This window comes from Pantherophis guttatus, chromosome 6 (genome assembly GCF_059756535.1).
Source record: "Pantherophis guttatus breed Tessera chromosome 6, ASM5975653v1, whole genome shotgun sequence".
NCBI lineage: Eukaryota > Metazoa > Chordata > Lepidosauria > Squamata > Colubridae > Pantherophis > Pantherophis guttatus.
Window position 1 is genome coordinate 52,897,501 of NC_142068.1, and position 26,881 is coordinate 52,924,381.

Consider the following 26,881-nt stretch of genomic DNA (forward strand, 5'->3'; position numbering starts at 1 on the left):
TTCCTTATGATTCTCTCTTGCTGCCTTGCTTCACAGCTAAATGTTACTATGCTATCTGAATTATTGTATTGTTGTCATTGATTTCCAAGGTAACTGTTGTTTTTTTTAAATTATCCTTAACAGACAAAGATATGAGGGTGAGAATTTGAGTATTGGAACCTAGAAATGATTACTCTGAGTTTTGCTATCCACAGTCAAACTCTTAGAAAACGAGACACTTCTCTCAGCCAACATTCGATGTCATAATGGATGCTGAACGTTCAGAGAACTCCAGGCCTCAAAACTGGAAACATCTTGATCTTTTAGGACCATTCTTTAAGTGAAAACATGGGTAAAGGAAAGGGAAGGAAACAGAAACAGAAAGGGAAAAGCAGACAGGGAAAATTATAGAACAATTTCATTTGGTTGTGAAGAAACAAAAGCTTTTAGGATTAAGACTGGGGAAAACAAAGCTGTAATGTACCCAAGAGATGCACTTTTAATGGGAATGGAAGATTTGAATGGTAAAGGAGAAACACTCGCCTCTGGCTTCTCTCTGTTCCAGCATTTTGGCTGTTGGCATCTCAATTTGAATTGTTGGGTGAGTAGCATTTGTGTGTATGTGAGTACGAATTTTGGTGCATGTAGTGTGCATGTGCAACTTTCTGGTAATGAATTAGTTGTGTAACTTGTTTTCGTTAGTGCAGAAAGGTAACATTAAAAACAGAAGATAACCTTTTTTTTAAAGTGAGAATCATTTTTGGAGAAGAGAATAGAGAAAGTAATTTGCCAGTGAGAGCTCTTAATATGCTTAACATTGCATAACAACCCAAAACATATTTTTTCCACATGCAAAGATGTGGGACTATTAAAATTGATTTTTCTTGTTTTGGAAGAGAAGTTCTTTTCTTTTTGTAGTGTTGTCATAGAAAAGGGGATTTCAAAATTTGCAGCTGGTTATATTTATTGAAATAAAGCTGCTGGGTAAAGCTTGCCAATGAAAACAAATGTGTGTGGAGGAGAAGATATATTACTTATGTAAAATATTTACAAAAAGGCATAAAGCATACTGAAATATAATATTTTCGTTTATTTTATAGTGCAACATCTTTTGTTGTGCATGTTCTACCTTTCCTTATTTTAGAACAAATTATTTAGAACATAATTATTGAGTTTACTGAAATAGGTTGTATGTGTGGCTTTTCAGAAGTGAATTTCATTGATTTCAGGCATGCTTATTTGAGTTACATGGATATGGGACTTTTGTTTTAATATTTTTTAAAACCAATTTGCCCATTTAAGATTTTACTTTTTTGCATACTTATAGTAGTAAGCTATATGGATTCCAGAAAAATTATTTGAATTTTATGTATCGGATTCTTTACATTATCTTATTTATCTACTGCCTTAGTTAAAGTTTTCATCTGTAAATAATATTAATTTGGTGGGGGGAAATGTATATTTTGTTGCATAAAAAATGATACGATTTTTAAACAAATTCACCAAATTATTTGGTTAATAATAGCTTCAAAATATATCATTTTAAATGAAAAGAAATGTGTATTTAAAATTCTTCAAACCGCATTTAGGGACTGCAAAACATACTTCTTTGTATGTAATTTACAAGATATGTCTTGCTGAAATTTAGGCCTACTTATGAATTAACTTCTTTCATTCTGGTTTTTTTTAAACTTTGTTGAAAAATTAGTTATTTTATTTAAAGGAATTTAAAAAAATTAGTTGGTCAAGACTATCCAAAGCATATTTTCTCAGAAATAAACTCCATGGAACTATATGAGGTTTACTCTGAAATACATATGCTTAGTTCTATAGCTGCTAACACAAGATTTTACCTTCAGAAGGATTCTATAGTACTTAGAAATTAAAGTCATTGAACTCAATGAAAGTTATTATGAAATAGTGTGGAGTAAATTATTCTGTTATAAGTTCCCCAAGAAAATTGATAAAACAAATGTCATTTATTTAATGGCTCTGGGTATATCTACAACTATTACTTTTATACTAATTATGTGATATAAGGACATTTCTAAGTAAAATAGGATAAGTACTATTACAGAATTCATTATATATATTTCCAAAGATATTAGAAAATTTGTAGCAGTTTTTTAAATTTGTAATTCTTGATAGTCTCTTACAGAAAACAAAACTTTATAAATGATAAATCTAATCTTTCATTTCACTCTGTCAAAACTTTAGATATTAGAAATTTAAAAGATTTTGCTTCCAAATATTCCTTTTACTGGAAACCGTGCTATTTTTCTCTAGTATAAATACTGTGTGCTATTTAGTATATATATATTAAATGTGTTTGGGAGTACTAGTCAGTACTAGTACTAGTCAGTCCGGTTCATAATACATGTCCTGCGGTGACTTTGAAAAATCAAAAACAATATTTTTGGAGTAAGGCAATATGTGACTTTTTTCTGATTTTGTAAAGTGTAGCATCCTTGACTTCTGGAAATATGTTGTGATTTTTTTTTTGTACCCTTCTTCACTTTCATTACATTCTTTACTGTATTAAATACAAATGCAATGTATAACAACAAAGTATGGTTTAGAGAAAATATAAATATTACCAAGAATGTTTGGATTTCCAAAATATTGATTTTGTCATCATAACTTCCCATGTCAGACATCTTTTTTGAATATAAATGGTTAATCTTTTATAATGACAGCAAAACAAAATGTGACTGATGGCTTTAATAGCAAGCTAAATAATAGCTCAATGCAGTATTTCCTTATTAATGATGAAAACTTAACTTTTCAAGCAAGATATCAATTTCTAAAAATCTTTTACCTAAACATTTGAATATTATTTAGAAATTACATTTTTAATAGTCAATCTTTTTTTCTTTCTCTCTCACTTCATAAATCTTTCACATTGTATTAGAATTTGGAATTTTGTTTGTAAACCATACAGAGTCAGTTTTGTGAGGTAGGCAGAATATATAAATTTGCTAAATAAATGTATAATCCATTTTAAGTATATGCTTATTTTTTTTCCCTTTGGAATTATTCAATTTTCTGGGTTTCCTCTTTCTTTTCCTGCCAGAGTAATTAATGCTCCTGATTTCATCCTAGTAAGTTTCCTGAGTTTATTCAAACTTGTTTGTTAATAGTTATGATTAGAAAAAAGACTTACAAGTCAATAATTTTTTTAATTCTTGCAAATCAATTAAGTAAAATATATATGAACCATCAAAAATAGTTTTCTTTAATATGTTAATTTATCAGACATTTGGAGAACTTGGATAAAAGACTATGGTATCTAAGTGAACATTTCCCAATTTTTATATGATATTTCCTTGGAATATCATATTCCAAAGTTCTGAAGCCAGAAGTTACCCTTCAGATAATAATTTGGAGCTTGATTAGCTTTTGAGGAAGTTGGTAACCCTTATTTAATGGGAACAATTCTCCAATCAGGAAACAGCCAGAGAAAGAAAAACAGAACAGAAGTGATAGTATTCAAGTTACCCCCTCTTTTACGAGGTTTATGGATATAGGGGTTAGGCTTTTTTTTTTTTAAAAAAAAAGTCTGGCTAGGAAAAGTATTGTCCATACACATGGCTGTCAGTACTCCGCCATCATTCACGTGAGGGAAGAAAATGAGTCCTTTTAACATAAGGACCTATGTTTATCAATGGAAGCCTTGTCCTTTGCTACAATAGGGAATGAGCTTAGGGCAAGACCTTAGGCAGAAATGAGCTACATTAAAGTTTGAAAGGATTCAGAGCACTGTATCAGTGACAATAGACTAAGGAGAAGTAGATTCCTGGAGAAAATGCTTAGTCAGGTGTGAAAGTATTCTTTATGTCAATAAAATGTATGTTGAGTCAGTAAATATAATGGTTCTTAATTTGCTCAAGAGTAACAATAAGAAGGAATTGAGTAGTTTGTATTTGTTGTGTGCAAAAAGTATTTAAAGTGACATTTGGAAAAAAAAAGATTAAATGTAACTATGGCATTAAGATACCTGTTCGTGCATTTTGTATAAAATATTAGAAAATAGTTAGATATTGTTAATAACTCCAAAATGCTTTTGTTGACCTAATTCTTCCTAAGTTTTTTAACTATGCTGGAGATAAATAAGACTGACTATAATATCTATTGAGAGTAAACAACTGATACCAGGTTTAAAAAAAAAACATGTTATAACCTTGGAAGGTTTAGTTATTAAAAATTAAAAATGATGCAGATAGTATAAAGCAGAGTTCTGACACAAAATATAGAAAGCCTACAAAACCTACTGTAATTGCTTTTGATTTTTGTCTATCAGATTTATAAAGTCAGTTTAAAGTTTATAGTCCAATTTTTATTTTGCGACATTTTACACTCGAAGACTAGTGTGAAGAAGCCATGGTAGAAAATTTATAATGGAAAGCAGAGATGTAGTTTAATTTGTATTTCAATTTTACTGCTGAATTTAAACTTCGTTTCTCTTACAATTTTGTCCAGGATCTTAGAGTAAGATTTAAAATACATAGGTCTAAAACACAGTGCCTAGTTAAAATGTCTAAAGATAACGAAAGTAATCTGTGGATTAGAATCCCTGACTGCTAATTGTGTTAGCATAAATTTATGATTCAGGTAGGTATACAACTTATTTCTTATACATGGGCCCAACTTATTTCTATTTGTCTTTATTACCTTCTTTCATGTAACTTCTTGAATGAAGTACATTTATTGCCATTGCATTTACATATCTTTGATATTACTTCTCCACATACATAATAATTGAGATCAAATCCCAACATTGTGCAAACCAACTTGTATAAATAGATATTTTTCTCTCTTCTTACCTTTAGCCACAACCTTCCAGAGTAGATTTTGAGAATGAGGACATTTTGCTGGTGAACTGGAGAAAGAGGAAGTTATTTCTCCTACCTCCTTTTTGGACAGAAGCTGTTCCATCAGCAGAGGGAGTTAATTGTATACCACTCCTAAGGTTTTTCACCTTTCTCTTGGAGAAATTTATAGGAATTTTTCACCTTTCTCTTGGAGTAATTTATAGTAATTTATTCAAGGCACCGCTACATTTTTAATATACTATGGCTGAAACTTCTAATAAAAAGATCTCGTATATGTTATCTTCATTTATACATGTATTAAACCATTCTTAATTTTTGTCCAGTAATTTCATAGTATTGATTCCATGTCTGTAATGCAATCTGCTTTACTTCAGGCAATGGTTGACAGACAATAAGAAAAACGGTGGGAAAGCCTAACTTTTTCAATTATTTGTATTTTAATTTGCTTTTTCATAAAGCCAGAAGTTAAATACCAAGTTTACCAAAAATGGGATCCTCCTGACATTTTCACCCATCTTATATTTGTATTTGTTGGTATTCTATTAACTATAATAAGAAAAATCCTGTTCTATTATTCATTAATGACATTCAAAAAGATATACTTTCATATAATTTCAGTGTTGTAAGAATAGTTTTATTATAATGTAAGCAAAATGAAACTAATAGGGAAATATACACTAGAAAATAATAATCTCTGTGCAAAAGGGAAAGAATCAAGATAATATAATAGTACTTTTTATCTTAATTTCTCTGTGTTACCTTTTATGCTCATCTGATTGTACCAGAACTGCTTTTTTGTGTGGGGGGGGGATTAGGCAATTACTCTGTTTGTTTCAAAAAAAGAAAGAAATTGAATATTAATTTTCAAAACCCACATTGTTAATAGTCTCTCCCTAATATTTGCCACCCAGAAGTTTATTTAATGCAGTTCCATAATTCTGCTTGCAAAATCAGCTTCCTTTATTACAAACCAGAAGTACATCAAAAATTACCTTTGCTTTCTTAATTAAATTGCTGGCCATCTTTGCCCTAACTCTTTTCAGTAAATCTGCCTAACATATTGGAGCCATTAAACGTTTAATAAAACTAAATTGTAGTCGACAGGCACTGTTCAGTTTTATCTCTGTCTAGATGTTAGTATAAAAGTATCTGCCAGCATGTTTCCACAATATAAAATATATTTTAACGTATCTGTCAAAAAATTAAGTTGCACAAAAAACATCCACATAACTCCAACCATGATGATGTTCAACCCCCATTTGGTGTTTGTGTGTGATATCATATGTCTTCTGAAAGCACATGCTTCTTTTATTCATGGTTTTATGCCCTTTATGATTTGTAATTATAAGCTACACGGATTTATGTGGAGTTTGACAGTCTCTAAATAGTAATGGCTATCACCATATGATCTTTAATATTTTATATAAGAGTTACCTCAATAAGATATTTATCTTCATGAAAAAAGAAAGCTAAAGTTTGGAATGAGAATGGCATAATAGAGAACCTTCACATTAAGTCTGTATCATATTTTCTATTAAGCATTGAATCAAAATAGCAAAACATCAAAAGAATGTAAGGATCTCCTTCATAACATCCATTGCAGATCTGATGATAATTCATAAAGCACATCCTCTAAATTTCAGTATCAAAATTCTGTGCTTGGATACTGAATGAGTGTGCAAAGATGAACAAACTATGTCAACAAATAAACTGAATTTCAGAGATCTATCTGACATAGAACTATGAATAAAATAGTAGGTTTAAATTGTCAAATTATTTGGCTGTTTATATCATCCTCAATGATTATTCATAGAAGCCATCAGTATATATTGTCTCTCTGGCTGGAATAATATTCGGGAAAATCAAAATGTGTTTGATTTCCTAAGAATAAATAAGTATGTTCACCTTGCCAGAGAGATAGTAAAACAAATTCTATAACAGTAATAAAGTTGAAAAAATAGTTGACAATGAACAAGTTAAAATTTTGTAGGATTTCGGAATATAGACTGATACGTTTTGGCTCATAATACACCAGCGATAACTGTAATTGAAAAGAAGCAAGTGGCGATAATTGATGTGGCAATTAACGGGATAGTAGAAAGGAAGACAAAGAATTGGAGAACATCAAAAAGTATGAAGATCTGAAAATCAAAATTTAAAGATTATAAACCAGTCATGGTGGTCTCAGTGGTTATCCACACATTGGGTAGCAATCCAAAAAATCTTTAACAGATGTAAAAAAATCTGCACATTGACAGAATTTCCATCTGTCAATTGCAAAAACTACTCTGTTTGAGTTCACATATATATTATACCAATATACGACATCTTAGTTTCTCGATGCGTATGAAAGCCAACAGCTAAAGAATTTGCAGCTGTGACTTCACATTGTTGTGAACAGATAACCTTCTGAATGGGAAGCGAGTGTCTTCACCACTAGGCCACCACACAGTTCAGATAACAATAACTGTTAGTATTTTCACTGTTTTTCAAACTAGTGAATTAAATTAATTTATCTTTATTACAATTACCTCTATTTCCATTTAACTTCCTTATCATAGAGTGTGATTATTCCATGATTACTAAGTCCCTAAGCATTCTGTGATTTTGTCTAGTTATGTTTTTAATCATTGTAGCATTATGAAGGAGTCTTGCAATTTACTCAAAAATAAGTTTTATAACAATTTTAAAAACTACTACTTTTTTTTAAAAAAAGTGTATAGTTTTACATGTATAGTAGTTAAATAAATAGCTTTGGTACAATTTTAATTTTCATCACATACACAACATTACTGATTTTTTTTTTTCAGTCCAACTGAAAAATTACAAAGTAATTTTGAGATAGCATAATGAAATGTGTTGAAAGATTGAAGTATTTCAAAGGAAATTCATGTAATTTTAAAAGAAGGCATCTTCTAGTTTTCTTGCATCTTTTGAAAGTGTCCATCGATCTCTTTTTGGAATGACAACTGCTAATCTAGATTGAGGATAATGGTAAACATTATGACAGCTCCTGGACTAAGGTGGCGCTTGTAGACACTACTCACTGTCCCTATTCTTTTAATGTAATTCCTTTTACTTGATGTTAATGCAAATTGTTCCTTACTGAAAGTAATAAAAGGAAATGAAGACACATTTGAAAATGAAAGTTGACGCTAATCCATTCTTCATCTAATACTAGACTCTTTATCTTTGCTGCTACCTAATCTGGTTAAATGTCCCTCTTGTAGGATTTTAGTGTAAATCCTCTATAGGGAATAGGTTTTTTTTTTCCTCTTCTCCTTTTCTCTTGTGAGTGTGTATGAATCTGTGTGAATTGCAATTGGATTATTTGCAGGAAAAAAATGGCTCAGCAGTCTGCTTGTTTCATTTGTATGTGATTGTGTGTGTGTGCACGCGTGTGCATTTCACTGTGCATTAAAAATGAAAACAGATTCCCTCCTCCCCATTTTATTTTTTTCTTCTTCTCTTTCTATCTTTGTTGTGGAGGAATAATAGTTCAACTATAATACAACATTTGGTATTTGATATTTTATTTTTGAGAGTGGTGATATGGTTTTAAGCATGTCCTTCTTACTACCTCCCGCCTCTAAATTGTATTCACTACCAATGAGAAAGTACATATTAATATCTTCTGTTATTTGAAAATTGGGACCCTGGACTATATGCCTATTTTAGAAGAATTCCATTTCCCTGCAATTCAATAGTCCTATTCAGTTCCCTGATGTTTGCCTCGCACCAGGCTTTACCATTTCGAGACAATCAGATAAATTTTGCTTGCTTGCTTTGTTTTTTGTTTAATGAACTAAAATTCCAAATTATTATTTTTTCTTTCTTTAGGACATACTTCTAAAATTAAAAGAAATAGTTGGTGGGTCAGTAGTAAATTTTAATTTAAGAAAGACATGGAGCTGAACATGAACATATCTTGAGGATAAACTTTATCCTCTGAAAGTATTCAGAGAAAAGCTGTGTTATAGTATGATAGCTGCATTTGAAAAAGCCAAAATCTACCTTTTCTTTTAAATATTGTAGGGCCCATGCTAATTTGTTTCTACGTGGATCAGCTGCATGATTGGTTCAGGTTGGTTCCTGTCCACCAACAGCACAATTGCTGACACATGGATTTTATATGTGACCAGAGCTATGTGCCCTGAAATGAACTCTGCAGCATATACATCTCTGGCTGTGAGTAAGATCTCTGTGTCAGCAATTTTAGAGTTACTTATTTGACAAAGGGTGAAAAATATTTTTACACTTGGTAGAGATCAGTAAACAACTGCTATTCAAGACTTTGTAACACCCTCAAAATTCAATAGTGCAAACATCATGTCTTAATTTAAACAACAACAACAACAACAAAAAAACCCTTAGTACTACAACAGCAGTTTTGCTCCAAATGATAAGATGCTTCTTTATATAGCAATTAAAATCTTTAAAATCTTTAAAATATATCACAGTTTAGAAAGTTTAAATTAAATGAAGCCTAGGCTCTTCCATGTATGGCATTTGCTACGTTCCGTCACCATATAAGACCTCTTCTAACTCAAAAACAGTGGAAAAGGAAAGACTCAAACACAATTTGCTGTACTAATGCTGGAACTTCAGAATAGGTGGTTTCCCATTGGCTGGAACCCCTAGGTTGCCCCACCTTCTTGGCTTTCCATTTCCATTAAAGACAAGTCTCCATGGCACCCCATCATTTCACTGTGCAGTAAAAGCAAGTGTATTGTATGTGGTTAAATTGGGATTAGGGGCAGGGGGGCACTGGAAGCAATTTTTTTCATTGGTCTACTGGAGGGAACACTAGCCAGTTCATGATTTATCCTGAGTGTTTTGTGATAGCCATGGTAAGGACGTGACAGGTCGCTGAAAAAACATTTTAACCATTTAAACAATGGTTTTCAAGAGTGACTGTGAAGAAGTCCGTAAAAGAGAGTAAAGAGGCTTCATTTTACAGGTCAGGAAATTCCATTCCAAAAATTTCATTCTTAACAATATTGAGTTTATTAAAGTTTACTTTCTACTAAATAAACTTAAGAATCCCAAAGCATCAGAGAAAGGAGGAATAAAGAGCACTACGGAAGATATTTTTACATTCTGAACATGAAGAGTCATAAATGCTAAAAACATCTGTGACTGTGTTATTATTGTGTGTGTGTGTGTGTGTATGCGTGCATGTGGGCACATATGCATATGTATAAACAGCTTGTTCAGTATGTCTACTTGGAACATATTAATGCAACATCTTCCTACACTTTTTATTTTCTATTTTTACAGTCTAACAAAGTCCCAGTTGTGCAGCACCCACACCATGTACATCCTCTTACACCGCTTATTACATACAGCAATGAGCACTTCACGCCAGGGAATCCTCCTCCACACTTACCAGCCGACGTAGATCCCAAAACAGGTAGGTTACAAGACTTACTACAGTGGGATGTTTGAGAAGACACTAGGCATTAAAGCAATTGCTTAAATGGGATAGCGTCTGGTCGATTAAAGAAGAAAAATATTGGTAAAGTATAACAAAAACAATTTCAAAATGATGGAAAACAACAGACTAATTGTATGTGAAGAAAATTCACAAGTTATGTAAGTTGTAGTTTCCTTTATGTATCACTTTGAAATTATGTGACCTGTCATTCAATACACTCTAATTATAATGAAGTCCATTTCTAATGTCTACTTTTGGGTAAGATACATTGATGCCATCCTGAAATTAAACCTATGGTTTAAAGAAAAATACCAAGATGATACTCAACTTTTTCTAAAGCTGTTCAAAATAAATAAATTTCTTTAAACAATGTTATCCTTTCCAAAATTATATGAGATAGATAGATAGACAGACAGACAGACAGACAGACAGACAGACAGACAGACATTGGCCTGGCCTAATTTTCCCCCTCTTTTATAAAAGATTTTTAAAATGTTAAATATCTTTTAGTATTTTATATATTCAATTTTAAATTGGTTTTAAAAGTTTGGGGTTTTAAATTTGTCGGGGCCAAAATTATTTAATTTGATTTTATTCTATTTTTAAATTTTGTATGTATGTGTTTTTATTGTTTGGCTGTGCACCGCCCTGAGTCCTTCGGGAGTAGGGCGGTATAGAAATCTAATAAAATAAATAAATAAATAAATAAGTAAATAAGTAAATAAGTAAATAAGTAAATAAGTAAATAAGTAAATAAGTAAATAAATAAATAAATATTGTGAGGCAAGCCAAATGTCAAATGTTTACTCTGTGATTTTACATAACAAAGCTAACATATCTTTATTAAACATTCTAATATGAAAAATATTAGTGAAGCAATATCTCCTTAAGAATATAAGATACTATTTAATATTCTAGAATATTGATCATTTGTTTGTTAATGTATTATATATTTATCTGTCACCTAGTCAATCAATTCCAGTAACATAACAGTTTCACATGAGTAAAACTAGTTAACAAAAATGCAACAACATAAAAGGTCATAAAATGGGGCAAAACAAAACTTAACAACCCCCTTGCTTAACAACAGAAACTGGACTTTCTGTTGTTTTTTTTGAAGACTTTTCACTTCTCATCCAAGAATCTTCTTCAGCTCTTGGATGAGAAATGAAACGTCTTCAAAGAAAAACCAGAAAGTCACGTTGCCTCTTGAAAAAAGCACCTTTGGGACAACCATGACCTGATGGCTGAGAATCTCCATAGGCATCCATAGGCATCTATTTACATAAGTATGAACATTTGATATTACATTTACAGAAAGGAAATATTATTGAAGTAATTATTCCCATATATTTAAATGTATCCAAACACCAGATAAAGCCCCACTCTGTACAAATCATCTGATACTAATATTGCTATACTATGCATCTGAAATTGTTGTGCTGTATCTATACATTGTGTTGTATAATAGTCATAATTAGTCACAAAACATAATAATAGTTTTGTGTTCAGTCACATTTAGACTACATTTTTAAATCTTACAAAACAGGCCAATTGTGCTATTATTAAATTAAAGAAGTACAGGTAGTACTTGTTTAGTGACTCCCTTGTTTAGCAACTGTTTCAGTTATGAAGATGATGAAAAAGTAGCTTTATGACTGATCCTTGAATTTACGACCTTCGCAGGTCTGTAAAGCAAAGCTAAGATAAAATAAGATCATAAGCAGAGTCTCAGTTTCATTATGGCCATTTCATTTAACAACCAAGTTAATCCTTAAACCAAAGGTTAAAAATAAATTCACATTTTAATCAAAGTATTTGAAAAAGAAGGAGATCCAGATTTGACCTAAACTTCTTTCAAAAAGTTTCATTGTAGCTCTTCAAGGCATTCTCATGGTTAGATCAGGTTTTTATGAATTGTTTAAGACCATTTTGATTTAAAATTGAACAGGATGAGCCCTACTATTATCTGAACAAAAATGACATGGTAGTTTTTGAAATTTTTAAATCAACATTTAATAAAGAAACGGGGCAATACTTTTAGTGATTGTAAGCCTCCTAGAGTCACCTCTAGGCAAACTAAGTGGCATATAAGTTTAATAAATAAATAACATTCAGTCTTTACCAGTCTTCAAAGCCATTTATTATTGTTTTTATTTAAAAATTAGTTTAAGAATCATAAATTTCAAGCATTTTTGGATATTTTTAAAAAAGTTTGGTACTATGTGCAGTATATTCCTTTTACTTTTTAAATAATTATTATTGCATTGTATTCTTTACATGGTTGAGATTTATTAGCATTAAGAAGTAGACCTTATTTTGTTAACTAAATATATATATTTTAGTAGACTGCTGCAGTGGTGGTATTCATCTTTGCTCTTTAGATCATATAGATATGATCATATAGATATGATCTATATGATCGAGAATTTAAGAGGCCTTGCGAGGAAGAGGTGAATCCAATCAAACTTGAAAATAAATTAAAAAATAAAATTTATAATCTGAATATATGTCAAATGTAGTTAACGATTACTATAGTTTCAGATAACTTATTTAGATAATGTGTCCAGAAATGCATGGATTGTTGCATTGCATCTTTTCTACACGCCACAATTGTCTGTTCTGCATTTCACTTAATTCTAACTTTAAAAGGAATATCATGCATGCATCCATCTATGAATGTTGCAAATATCTGGCAGTTAGTTACCATTTAAAGAATGGTTATATATGGAATATTTTTAAAATATGTTGATATCCTTATGTACTTTGCTCTGTGAAACATTATTTCAAGGGTGTAAACTACTCACTAAATTTTTAAAGCCTAGTTAATCTGTTCAGGTAATGAAAAAAAAAAAAGAAACCTGCCATTACCTGAAAATATCCCACAGGAAGATTTAATTTATAATCAAGGCTTTCGGAACAACTTAAACATAGTTTTAGAGCTGTGAATATTGTGTCTCTTCATTTTAATGTTTTCTCTTCCGAATCTTGCTTTTTCTGCACTGAAAAGCATCAAACCAATTTAAAATACTAACCAACTGTTACTCTTCTGAGAAAGTTAGCATTATAGGATATACATTTATAACCTATCTTTCTTCAATCTACTCTCTATAGACATGTTGAAATATTCTAGTCTAAATCTATAGCCAAAGAGTTGCGATCATAAGACATTTGAAGAATACAAGTTTAGGAAATATCATTATGAACAGCTACACATTTTGGACAATTCCAAATAAACACTTTCCAGGCATCCATTTATCTTAGCCAAAGACTTAAAAACCCAATCAGCAACACAAAATTAGGGAGGTGAGGATTTTTTTAAAAAAATTCAAGTTAATCACATGTTTTTTTAAAAAGTATTGTTAAATTCAAATAGGGTAATACATAGTTCAAATATATTTAATCATTAAAAAATAGGATTAGTTGCTGTTCTCTATAATGTAATGATAAAACCGGATTTGGTGTAGCAGCATGCATGTTATTAGAAATCAAGCTGCATCTACCCAATCTATCCAAATCTATCCAAAAGCAATATTACTTATAGTGTACCCAATTCTCACAATATAAAGGACAAACTATGTAATATCCCTATCCTTAGCAATTACATCTGTTTCTTTTCCCCTTACAAATGTAAAACATGGGATTCAGCTTATACTGAGATAGGCATAAAAAGAGTTTTCTTCTCTTTGACATCTCTTATCCAGATATTCTTGCAAGTTTGCTTAAAGGAAAAATAAATTTTCAATTAAATGAATGGCTGATTTTGTTGTATGTAAAAACTGTATAAAATGTAACTTTCTCCTTTGATTTTTATTCTGATGTGGCTTAATACAGACTAACCAGAAATCCTACAGCTATTTCTGATTTTAGTGAATTACATCAATGTCATAAGTTTAAGTCTAGGTTCTAGAGGTTGTTTTAAGGTTTTGGTTACTTGAATATAATGGTAAAATGATATAAAATAAATGTATGCATTCTGTGCTGAATCTTGTCATTCCCAGAACTGCTTGTTCATAGCAACTATGACAGAAGATAGGAAGCATCTCTCTGTGTTTATTTTTATAACTTAATTTGTAGAGGAACAGAACAGCTTTAAGGTCAAACCCTAAATGCTCTCTCTTTTGGTTTTCTATCGGGTTATGCCAATGGCACAGCTACAGAATTTAGATAATTTTTATAGCTGCCATCTTGCAATTGTAACTCTGATAGCAAATTGAAGATTTTTTTAAAAAAAAGAAACTATAAGCATAAAATGAATAACAAAATGATAACATAATGGTGCCTGAGGGCAATCTAACCCAGTCCATATAATAGCTATACTAAAAAAAAATCACATTGATGATATAACCAAACATTCAAATCCTGTGTCTAAGGAAACATCGATATTTTCAAGTTATTAGGAAATGCCAGCAGGGTTGAAGACAGGTGAATCTGAAAGGCCTGGTATTCCAAAAGATAGGTGCTTTGACAGAGAAGGCATGCTTCTTGCCACCCTTCCCCCAAAGATGGCACTGTTTGATGGACAAGATTTGAATCATGTCTACCCTGTCAATTTTAATAGAATGGACAGAAATACCATCCTTTTCAGCACATGGAAGACTACCAACCCTGGTTGCATTCCTCTTTGCTACCAACTCATTATTTGTACTCATGCTGCCCGATCAAATGTGTGGACTGGGATTACAAATACGTCATTTAGTTCCTTAATTAATATTGTAGTAAACTTAAATGTTTTAAACATTTTAAAACTTTACAGTATACAGGAAAGATACTCAAGTAATCGAAAGGAAGTATTAATATGCAGCAAATAACAGATGACATTATCCCATCTCCTTGAAGATGGTTGAAGATTGGTTCATCCTCTTGTCATCAAGGTTGTAAAGTTTTAAAACAAGCAAAAACTGGAACAAATTTATCCATGCAAGATGAGAAAGAAATTTTAAGGAAAAAGACATCACATCATAAGATAATCTTATTTTAAAAAATACCTCTTCAGTTATTAAAGGTATGGATAAAAAGAGCAACACACCTGATGGCACAAAATGGAGGTAAAGTGGGAGCTTTAGCTTTGTAAGGTTTGCACAACAAAGACCTCTATGGTCTTTGAATGTGAAGAAGAAGACAGATCAATTGTCTACTTCTGTAGTACTATACTAAACAGGTTGTTCTGGGAAAGAAGACCAGTCAGTAAGTCTTGCCCTTGAAAATGGGTAGCACTCACGGCATAGAAATTAGGATTGTGTACTACCTCCTTCATTTTTCTCTTTTTATGCTTTGCCCTGACCCAATTTTATGATGTTTCCTTTTCCTCTTTCCTAGGAATTCCACGGCCTCCACACCCTCCAGATATATCTCCTTATTATCCGCTATCACCGGGCACTGTAGGACAAATTCCCCATCCGCTAGGATGGTTAGTACCACAGTAAGGAGTTCCATTTTCTTTTCTTTTTTTATTTTTCATTGTTTATGTATAAGTGTATTTGTGAATATATACATAAAAGGGGATGTTTATTATGATTATTTCCTTTGCCTGAAATGTGCATTTGAAAATAAACATGTTTGCCAGCTGCCAATTTATGACACTGAGAAATCAATAATTTGGTCAATAAAGATTAAATGATGGGACATAGAATATTGAATAAGAATGATGTGCAGCTTTTAATTTGTTTTAATTTCTGGTGATCAATGAAATGTTTATTTCAAATGTTAGTACTAAGTATTGGAAATAAAATTTCCAGGATAGTTTAATATTAGCAGTTTGCTAATTTTGATAATCATTTTTTATGATTCTTAATACTTCCCTAAAGATAAATTATTTTCATGTCTTGAAATATTTTTTATTTTTATGAAACATGTTTCAAACTTTAAGAGGGAGCTACATGACTGGATAGGGGAACTATTGATAAAGAAAACAAACTTTTTAAAATGTGTAAATAACATGAAAATTAATCAAGGACTCCAATTTTAATCAGAGTGTTTATTGCCTTTTTAAAGCTATGTAATGACAACTTTACAGTAGTTCATCAACTTGACATGACTCAGGACATGAGGATCACACTAGAAATATTCAATCAATATTTTCAGTCTCTTACTTAGCAATAAACAAAACAAAAAAGGAGAAGTTATCAAACATTATGTGTTTGGCATGTAAAATAGTCTAACACATTTAGTCTAATTCTCCATAGCAAATAATTCTTAGCACATACTTGTTCCATTCTATTTACTACAACATGCTCAAAATAAGAAAGGCTCAATAAATTATGCAATTCTTCATATAATTTATATTTCAACATTTTTAGCATGTTTAGCTTTTGCTCATTATTTTCCTGATTTTTGAATTTTCTAATTTTTAGCTTTAAATTATCTTCTATGACTAATAATATCTGCATGGCAAACCTATATTTCATATCTATGTGACACATTCCTTTGCATATTAATAATGCAAATAATGTAAATTATTGCATAAAATTATACAAATTATTATTAATGTTTTATTTTCAATAAGAATAAGGTTGTCAGCTGCTTTACACAATAAATGGCTTTCACTGAGCTTACCTCTATAAAGTTATTTATTATTATATTTTGTGAAAGGCTTCTTCTTGACATTATGCAAGCTATTTTTATTTTATAGATGAAAAATATGATCCAGAGACTGAAGAAAATTAATGATTTTTATGCCAGAGAAAATTAACAAATGAAAAAAGCAATGCATTTCTATACAGTAGCAAGATTCTACAATGTTTTATTTCATTGGCTATCTCTGTAGCATATATCTGCATGAATCACTTCTCAGAAAAAAAGAAATAAATTAATATTTAACAGCTTTATCTCTGGTTATATTTACATAAAACACATTATTGTATTTCTACAACATTCATGGTAAAAAAAATCCTCAATACCAAATACTTTAAAAATATGATTAGTCTACTTATCTCTTTATGCTTTTTTGACCAATTTACATTTAACAAACATGAGATCCACTCCATACCAAAACAAATTGGATGTATTTAGGATATTAATAGTACCAACAACAATAACAATACATACACAGACAAAATATTTTCCATGCAGTTCAAACATTTGAAATACAGATGAAAAATAACATAGCACAGACAAATAAACCTCAGTCAGAAAAATCTATGAAGCTTTCATAAAAATGCTGTTTGGTATGTTGCTGTATTTTTTAATTATTGTAATGAGGTATGATTGTCTATTGGTTACCCACAATACTTCTTGGGGACTCTCCCCTGGTAACTCTTGTCAACACTTGTTAATCTGACAAAAGGCTACAAATTAAGCTCTGTTAATTTAATGTTTTCTCACCGAGATCTAAATACCAAAAGAGGCCCAAAGCGCAACTGAAGTCCTTTGATTCACTGTACTTTATTTTGGTATAAATTTACATTCATTATTGTTTTCCTTTGGATGTGTAGCCCTCAATTAGTGTGATGGCTCCATTAAAGCAAGCAAGACTTCGCCTTTAATTATTACAACAAAACACCTAGTTTCAGCTTGGGGAGAGGGTCTCTATTGACATAAGCAGAGGTTATAAAATTTAATTAGCCATTCGTATCAGATTTATGGCATTCAAATTGTTCTGAGTTTCTTTCCTTTGATCTGTTGCTGTACAATCCCCAAGATTTTTGTTCCAATCAAATGAGAATAAAACTTACTGGGCAGAGAACTTTATTTTTATTTTTTTTAAATCCCCTATAATTCTTATTTTTTTACTCATTTCCTTCCCTATCTTTCTAGGCAAGGTCAGCCAGTCTATCCAATCACAACTGGAGGATTCCGACATCCTTATCCCACTGCTTTAACCGTCAATGCTTCTATGTCAAGGTGAGTTCAAAATACCTGGGTCTAAGATATGGGTCAACTGCTACTTCCATTTATTATTCATTTTGAATGACAAAGCTTTGCTAAATCATATGCCTTAATTATACACTGATCTCCCCAATTAATATGAAAAACTATCCTCCATTGTTTTCCATTAAAAAAACCCTATCATATATAATGAAATACTGTGATTAGAAGTTAATTTGTTTTAACTGATAGCTACAGTAACTGGAGGAAAACAGTTTACTAACCCTAGGATATTAAGAAGCCAGGAGTTTATGCTCTTACACATTTTGTTTCCCAGTGGCCTCTTCCTTCTAACATGGTGAAGAACAGAAGCAATCTACTTATTTTGCTGTTAGAAGGGTGTTAAAATTTCTCCTCGTTCCCAAATATTTTTACTTCAGATAAAAAGACCCACGTGATCCTCTAATGATTAAGAGATATATTTATTTTCTTTTCTCCAAACTCCAATTAATTTCACCTAATTTTCCAAGAGATGATAGTTTATTTACAAACTGCTTGGTAGGGCTATGTTTAAGTAATCACTAATTGCTCCTAATGATAGTTTTATTTTCTGTTCATCTGATTTTCAGTCCAGTTAATTAAATCGGTGGAGGTTTAGACTTTCCTGATGGGCTAAATCAGCTAATCCATTTTGTTGATGGCTCGGAATTGAATTAGCATGTATTACATAGCAAGGATCTAGATTCAACCTCATGTCTCTGAAGGCTAGACAGCAGAAGGGGAAGAGTCTTAAAAATAGCAGGGATTTGAAGAAGTAGAAAGGAAGGTTTTTTCCATTTGGCCAATGGAAAAAGCCAAATAAACAAATTCTATCTGCAAACACATTATTAAAATTCCATGCTCTGTTGTTATTTTCTATTAATTTTGTATATGTGTAAAAAATAATCAGATCTGAAAACATGTCATTGACTTCAGTTTAATTGTTATCAGTGAAGTTGTTCTATTTATTTTGTTTAGTTCTCAGGAGGGGGAAACGTGAGAGAAAGGGGGACAATATATTCCTCAGCTACGCCTTTATGAAAGAGAGCTAGTTAGAAGGGGTATACAGAAAACCAAATACATTATTGTGATAAGGGGATGACAGAAGTACAAGTCTATTATACTTACAACAGTTATAAGAATTGTATGCTCCTTGCCCTACTCTGGCACATCCTTTGATATTCATTCTATTCAGCAGCAGGGCCAGGACTTCTCAGAATTAAGTGATGGGTCATTATACTTTAAACACCACCGAGAAGCCTAGATTGGCAATTAAACAGCACTTGCTGACACTCGCTTGTGCCACTCCGTGACCCCCTTTAGATTGAGATGTTGAAGCTCGGGGCCCTCAGCCTGCTAAATTGGTCGTAGGCACTTCTCCTGACGAGGTTGGCTCTGAAATCTGCCAGCTTCAAAGGGAGCAAGATCATGTATAAAGCATAATGTGGGTGCACCATGGTTCAGGAAAAAAAATAAAATAAAATGAGGCAGGAATAGATGAAATGTTACGAGTGCAAGGGGAAAATGAGAGGATAATGACAAACCCAATGCAACTCAAAGCAGAATAGTTGCATGGAAAAATGCATCCCACTGCTTGTGCATAAAATCAAGGCAGGCAGATGACATCCAGTTAACAGAAACATGTCAACAGTGAAATAAAGTGAGAGTGAATAAGAGAGATAAGCCCCTGAGACAGCCGGGAACAAAAAATTAGTTGTCCTTAACAAGTTACAGCTCATCATTATATTCTGGCTTGGAGCCATAAAAGCAGACAGGGTATATAATGAGCTACTTAGAATTTTTACAATGTTTATTGCAATTCGGATAGATGCTGGTCTGCCAGAAGAGAGTCAAAGTCATAGGATCTCACTCTGTCTTATGTTCTTATATAATGTATAGAGTACTATTCCTTATATACTGAGGAACTTAAAGAGACATAAAGCAAAACTCCATGTGTACATAGAGGCACGTGTATCACATACACAGAGAAGACATTTAAAAAATAACTTTTGGCACTTCTATTTAATATGGGGATTTTTTAAAACTATGGCCCAGTCACACAAATGGCACAGTTAATGTGCCTTTTGTGTGACTGGGTCATAGTTTTGAAAAATGTGACTTTAACGATTAATGTTGCTTTTATTATATTGCCATATTGTAATGAATACAGATAGTCTTTGACTTACAACAGTTTGTTTAGTGGCTGTTCGAAGTTATAACGGCACTGAATAATGTGACTTATGACTGTTTTTCATACTTAACCGCCATTGCAACATCCATGTGGTCATGTGATCAAAATTCAGTGTTGTTTTTTTTGGCAACAGACTTGTATTTATGACAGTTGCAATGTCCTGCGATCATGTTATCCTCTTTTGCAACCTTCTGTCAAGCAAAATCAATAGGAAAGCCAGATTCACTTAACAACCATTTAACTAACTTAAAAACTGCAGTGATTCACTTAACAAGTGTGGCAAGAAAGGTCATAAAATGGGGCAAACTCACTTAACAAATGTTTCGCTTAGCAACAAAAATGTTGGGCTTAATTGTGGTCATAGCTTGAGAACTACCTGTAATTCTGTTGGTTAATATTTAATACTTTTGACACTGTGCCATCTCATTTCAATGAATATAAGAAAGTAAAGTAAATTTCCTTTCCTGGCATTTTGATGCATATACATACATGTTTCAAAATCAACTCTTTTTTTCATCCAAAGTAAAACCATCATTGGGGAATAACACTAAACTCAGAAACTGAGTCTTAAACTTTTTAAAATCAGACAGATTTTAGTGTTGAAATTGGGAGTCATCATTGTTTTTCAGAACATTGGAAAATCTTCTCTTCCTTTACTTCTTTGCTTCATCAATGATCTTTACTGTTTTTCCCGTCATTTAAGCATTTTCCTAAATTTAGACTTTTTCAGAGCTTTGACTATATTATTTTTCCAAGGTTAAGTTTCACAAGGTTTAGCTTCTTCTCATCATGACTTTTGCCTAAGATTTTCCCAGAGTGAATTAGGAAAAAAGTTATAGGTAGAGAATTGTGTGAATTTTTCCTTTTCATTCAAATGGGAGAAAAAATCCTGTCCTAATGACACTAAGATAAAGAATTCAATGCATTATTACAGTCAGAGTTTAAAGTATACTGTTTAATACAGGCCCATTTGTTGTGTGCTGAAAGCTCAGTTCCAAAATTCCCAAAGGCCACATTCCCGGGGAACAATTCTGAAAGATTCCAGGTTGGAGAAGGGCGTATTTCTACATAGATAGTAATAATAATACACATTTTCTCCTTACACAGCAAAATGTAATTGCAACATCATCTGTTTTTAGCAGTAATATAGCTAGTTCTTCCCACTCTTATCAAAAATCAGACACAAATGAATTAAATAGCTCCTTTTCTGTTATCACCTTGTTTTAGGATATGTCCAATAGCTCTTCATCACCTTTTATTTTTCTTCCTTGTTCAACCAGTTTGCCATAATTTGACTTTCCAAACTTGCTTTTAAAATTAACACATCTGTCTTACTGTTGATCCTTTTGTCTACAAGCTTTTTAAAAGTTAAGAACTATTTAAGATAATACAACCTTCATAAAAATAGGTTAGGTTTGGTACCATGTTTTTTCCTTTATGGAAAAAGCCTAACCCTAACCCTTAGGTTTTGACATTCAACTAAGAGAATCTACTGCTTATCCACATTGTTGAAGGAACGCAATTGAAAAACCAAGCAAATATTTTTACAAGGTATCAATAAAACTACACCCAATTTGCCATAGTCAACCATGATCCAAAAGAGATTGGACAACCATTTGTCTGAAATGGTATAGGGTTTTCCGCTAAGCAGGGACTTGGACTAGAAGACCTCCAAAGTGCCTTCTAACTCTGTTATTCTGTTACTCTTTAATCTGGAATTGAAAGCTTTTTCTTTTCATTTTCTATTCTCTGTCCTCTTTCAATCTCTTCTTCCTATCCCATTTGTTTTTATATATGTCAAAGAATGTGAATCCTTTCTGAAGAAATGACTCGTTAGGTGATGAGGTATACCCATGTACTGAAATAAGATCTTAGATGTTTTTCATCATTTTCCACAAGAGTTTTACCTGTGGAAATGGATTTTCCATGTTCACAGGTGGAGATAGCTTTTGCTTTATTCAGTAGTACAGTAAGGTTTGTTTCCGTGAATTATTGTAGTGGGTTGCACCTTCAGCCAGATATTTAGGACTTGGTTTGGCAATTTTATTCCCCTTTCCAGCCCTTCCAAAGGACCAGGTAGGTAGGTTTTCTTGTTTTATGGTGTTAAAAATATTGTTCCATGATGTAACCTGCTCCAAGTAAAGCTGTCTTTTACAACTTTTTCTATTTTCATTGTCAGTGCCAATGGTGTTCAAGTGGTGCTCCAGATACTGACATAATATATGTGCGGATCCAAGCAGTGTGGCATTTTGTAATTGACAGATGGAAATTTTGTCAATGTAGATATTTTATAAGTGCCATCCTACATTTTTTGGTATTGTACCTAGTGTGGCAATAACCAATGGCACACCATGGCCAATTAATGCCATAATCTTTCAATTTAAATTTTCTGATCTTGATATCTGCTGCAATTCTTTGTCTTCTATTTTAATATTTCCTGGCATTACCATCTCAATTATCCACATTTTCTTCTTTTCAAGCATAATAAAATCTAGTGTGTTATAAACCAAGACTTTATCAGTTTGTATTTGGAAATCCTACAATATTTTAACCTGTTCATTTTCTACTACTTTTAAAACTATTTCTCATCGTTTTTATTAGTGGCATGAGATTTTTACTGATATTCCAGTGAATTATTTAAGTGATTGCGTTATGTTACTGTTTATAGTCAGTATATAGAATCTTCTTAAATAAGTTGAGTTGAGATGATCTACTGTTTCTTCTCCTTTTTTGCACAATTTGCACTTTGAATCATTTGACAATTTTTCAATTCTGGCCTTGATTGCATTGAATAGCTTGATTGTTTGAATAGCTTGCTTTTGAGCAGCCAAAAAAAGACTTTGGTTTCTTTTCTTCTTCTTTTCTGTTTGTAAACCACTGCCCGGTTTAATCTTTATCATCTTCTCTCTCAATCTTTTATAGAAATTGATCATGCAATGCTTTTTTTTTGCCAGCATTCTGTTCTAGTTTTTATTACATCATTTTGATATTCATGTTTTGTTTCCTGCACATTTACTAAGTATTTATCGTTCAGTAAATTTTTAACTTGCATCAATGTTTCTTCTTGGCCAATCTCCTGATGATTTGGCCATTTGGCATTTAAACTCCATTACTATACAGGATTTTATCCACTTTATTCTTACATGAACACATTTCTATAGTCTCAATTCCTTTGCAAAATCTGTACTAATAATTCTTACCATATTTGTCAAATTCTATACCATATATTTGGATTTCTATTTCTGATTTTTCAGAAAGCTTCAGATAATCCTGATAAAGCAAATGTCAGATTTTATTATCAGTTTTGGCTGCTTGGTAGCCAAGAATTGTTTTCTTTAATATTAATAAAAATGAGATCATAGCAATGACAAGTAATAATTAATGTCAGGAAAGATATTTATCCTAATGTTGACAAGGCCAAATTTATTATTATGTTTGTCAAATGGTCAGTCAGATGTTCAGACTGAATTTTGCATTTTGATACATCTATTGAGTCCTTCCTCAGGACCTGGAAGAAGGAGATGATGTTGTTTGTTGGTATTAAAAGTAACGTTGCAGGATGTAAACTGTTCCAAAAATTATTATTATGGTTGGTGACATAGTCAACTAGATGTTTAGATTGGATTTGGCATTTTTATCCACCTAAAATCCTTCCCAAGGACCTGGGATAGGCAGATGTAGTTGTTTGATGATATTAAAGATATTTTTACAGAAATATGAGCTATTGAAAGTAAATTTGCAATTAACTTATGGTGATTTTGGTGTTCAACTGGTGCTCCAAATGTTATCTGTTCACAACAATATGAAATCACAACTTCCAATTATTTAGTTGGTTTTGTTTTCATGAACATAAAGCTTCCCAAGAAACTAGGATGCTGTATTAGCATGATATATCTACAGTTGCCTTTTGCAATTGACAGGTGAAAATTTGCAGATTTTCAAAATGGAAAAAATTATAAAATACCAGGACTTGCAGATCAAAGTTGAAATGAAAAAACTTGTAATAATAATAGAAGTGGTGGAGAAAAGAACAAGGAAAATCAAGAATTGTTCAGCACTCAGTGAAGATGAAGTGCATATTGTTTGGCTGTAACCCATTCATTGCCTAGCCATTTAACAACATACCAAAAGGAATTGAAGTTGAAGATTACTTAACATCTGGTAAAATCTACTTGATAATGAAAGATCCAGCAAAAGGGGCAGCACCAGGCAACTACAGGCCAATTACCTGCTTGCCAACAAATTTCAAATTGCTAATTAGTCTGGTTGGCTGATGCAGTCCAACATTATCTAGTTGAAAACAAGCTCTTTCCACCTAAGCAGAAAGGAAATTGCTCAAAAGACCAGTTTCCAACAGACAAGATCATTTTGAAAAACTGCAAGAGAAGGAAGATCAACTTGAATGTACAGATAGTGCTCAATTTACAATGGGAAGCTTAACAGTCACAACATTCACGTAACAAAAAGACTGTAAAATTGGTCATGATCATGTGATGATGTGCTTGTTGACTGTCATGAGTTATTACTATAATTGTGGGCTCAATTATGGTCAGAAGGTGAGAACTATCTTAATTTGGATTGATTACAAGGAGGTATTTGACTCCCTGACATATGATTAGATAATCAGGTGCCTAGAAATATCAAGTCAATAGAAATTTTGGAAGCTTTGTGCAAAGTTTAATTGCAGAATGGAAGACACAGTTTCTAATCAATGCTGATAGATGGAAGAGATTAGTGTCAAGAGATGAATCTTTTAAGCAGACTCACTATTGCTGTTACTGTTTGTTAATGCACTGATTCATCTATGTACAATACTGAACAGGGCAGGCCATGGCTATAAAATATCAAAGTGTTTTGTCAGATAGCAGAGGATTTAGAGGTGAGTTTATAGACATGGAGTGAGGTATGGAATGAAGAAGTATTTGGTTGTGTTTTAAAAGACAGTGATAAGTTGCTAGTGTTGAATATACTTAGTTGTGATGAAGGAGGAAATTTCTTAATACTGCAGTGGAGGTTAGGCTGGACAAATATACCACCCTTACCATCAACAGGGAAAAAAATACTGAAAACTGAAGTAATCCAGATGTCCTATGGAAATAACATCAAGAGTATGAATGAAGATGATCACTAAAAATACCTGGGCATCTTTCAAGTTAACAACATCAAGCATGTTGAAGTCAAGAAGAAGATTAGTAGTGAATATCTCAGAAGAATGAAGAAATCTTTAAGTCTAACCTCACTGGTGAAACACCATCAAGGTAATAAACAGCTGGGCAACACCAGTCATTAGATATACATCTGGATTATTAGATTGAGCTTGAACCTAAGTAAAAGCTCTGAATAGGAAGACCAGAAAAATAATGATAATGAATCATGTCCTTCATCCATGAAGTGATATTGACAGATTCTAATTACCAAGGAAATAAGTGTCCTTGAAAAAAGGGTATTGGAAGAATATTTGAAGGACAGCGAAGAAAATGCACTGAACCATAAAGACCGATTGAATGCTAAAAAGATCAACTGACCTGTAAGAAAGACCAAATGAATAGTACAAAAGATTCATGGCAAGGTAAAGTATTATATGGCTGATACATTTAAAAAATAATTAGCAGGGAAAGCAGATAACAATGATGGTTGAGAGTGGGCAATGGCTAAGAGCAGGAAAATGGAAGGTTAATCCTGGCTGCACAAAACCAAGCCTTAAGAATAAATATATATACAAGGTCAGAATTGAGAAGACAGCAAATGCCACCTCTGCTAAAAAGCAGAAGAAACAGAAAACCATCTAGTTAGTTGCTGCAAAATCAAACAGACCAACTACAAACAATGGCACAACAAAGTAGCAACAAGGCTACAGTGGAATATATGCAGGAAATACCTATTACTTACTTACTTACTTGCTTGCTTGCTTGCTTGCTTGCTTGCTTGCTTGCTTGCTTGCTTGCTTGCTTGCTTGCTTACTCCCTCCCTACCTACCTACCTACCTACCTAACTAACTAACTAACTAACTAATTAACTAACCAACTAAATTTATATGCCACCCATCTTGCTATCTAAAGTGATATTTGCCTGCAAGCAAGAACTGTAATAGAAAATGAAGAAACAAAAGTGCCCTGGGACTATAGAATTCAAGCATTACATGCATCTGCCACAGACTCAATTGTGGATAAGAAAGACAAAAAAGACTAGAAAGCAGACATTGGAATATCCGAAGACAGCAGAATAGGAGAGAAATAACTGGGGAGGGGGGGAACCAAAATAGAAAGACCTGCAAAGGGAAGTAGGACAACTGTGGCAAAAATAAACAAAGATAGTACCAATGTAGATAGGTACCTTTGATGTAATTCCAAAACACCCAGAGCATCACTTGAACACCATCAGCATTGACAAATCACCACCAGTCAATTGGTAAAAGGCATTTTTACTTGGAATAGTTTACATCCTGTGAGAATATCTTTAATATTATTAAACAATAATATCTACCTATCTGGGGTCGTTGGGAAGGACTTGATAAATGGACAAAAATGCCCAATCTAAACAACTGAGTGATTGTGCAACCAAGCATAATAATAATAGTGTCAACCTTGTATAGTCCCA

At 32.3% G+C, this 26,881-nt stretch overlaps 1 protein-coding gene across 20 annotated transcripts in view; it reads left to right on the forward strand.

The window, feature by feature from the left end:
• TCF7L2 (transcription factor 7 like 2) overlaps window positions 1–26,881 on the forward strand; it is a 212,974-nt gene that overhangs the window by 163,869 nt on the left and 22,224 nt on the right. For 17 of the 20 annotated variants that reach the window (XM_034440140.3, XM_034440122.3, XM_034440123.3 and 14 more), the window contains exons 5-7: window positions 10,092–10,224; window positions 15,568–15,670; window positions 18,004–18,090. In XM_034440140.3, the coding sequence (XP_034296031.1) occupies window positions 10,092–10,224; window positions 15,568–15,670; window positions 18,004–18,090 (323 nt within the window). Of the gene's footprint in view, window positions 581–10,091; window positions 10,225–15,567; window positions 15,671–18,003; window positions 18,091–26,881 lie in introns of all 20 variants that reach the window. The other 3 variants (XM_034440137.3, XM_087872906.1, XM_034440138.2) reach the window with 1 other exon arrangement.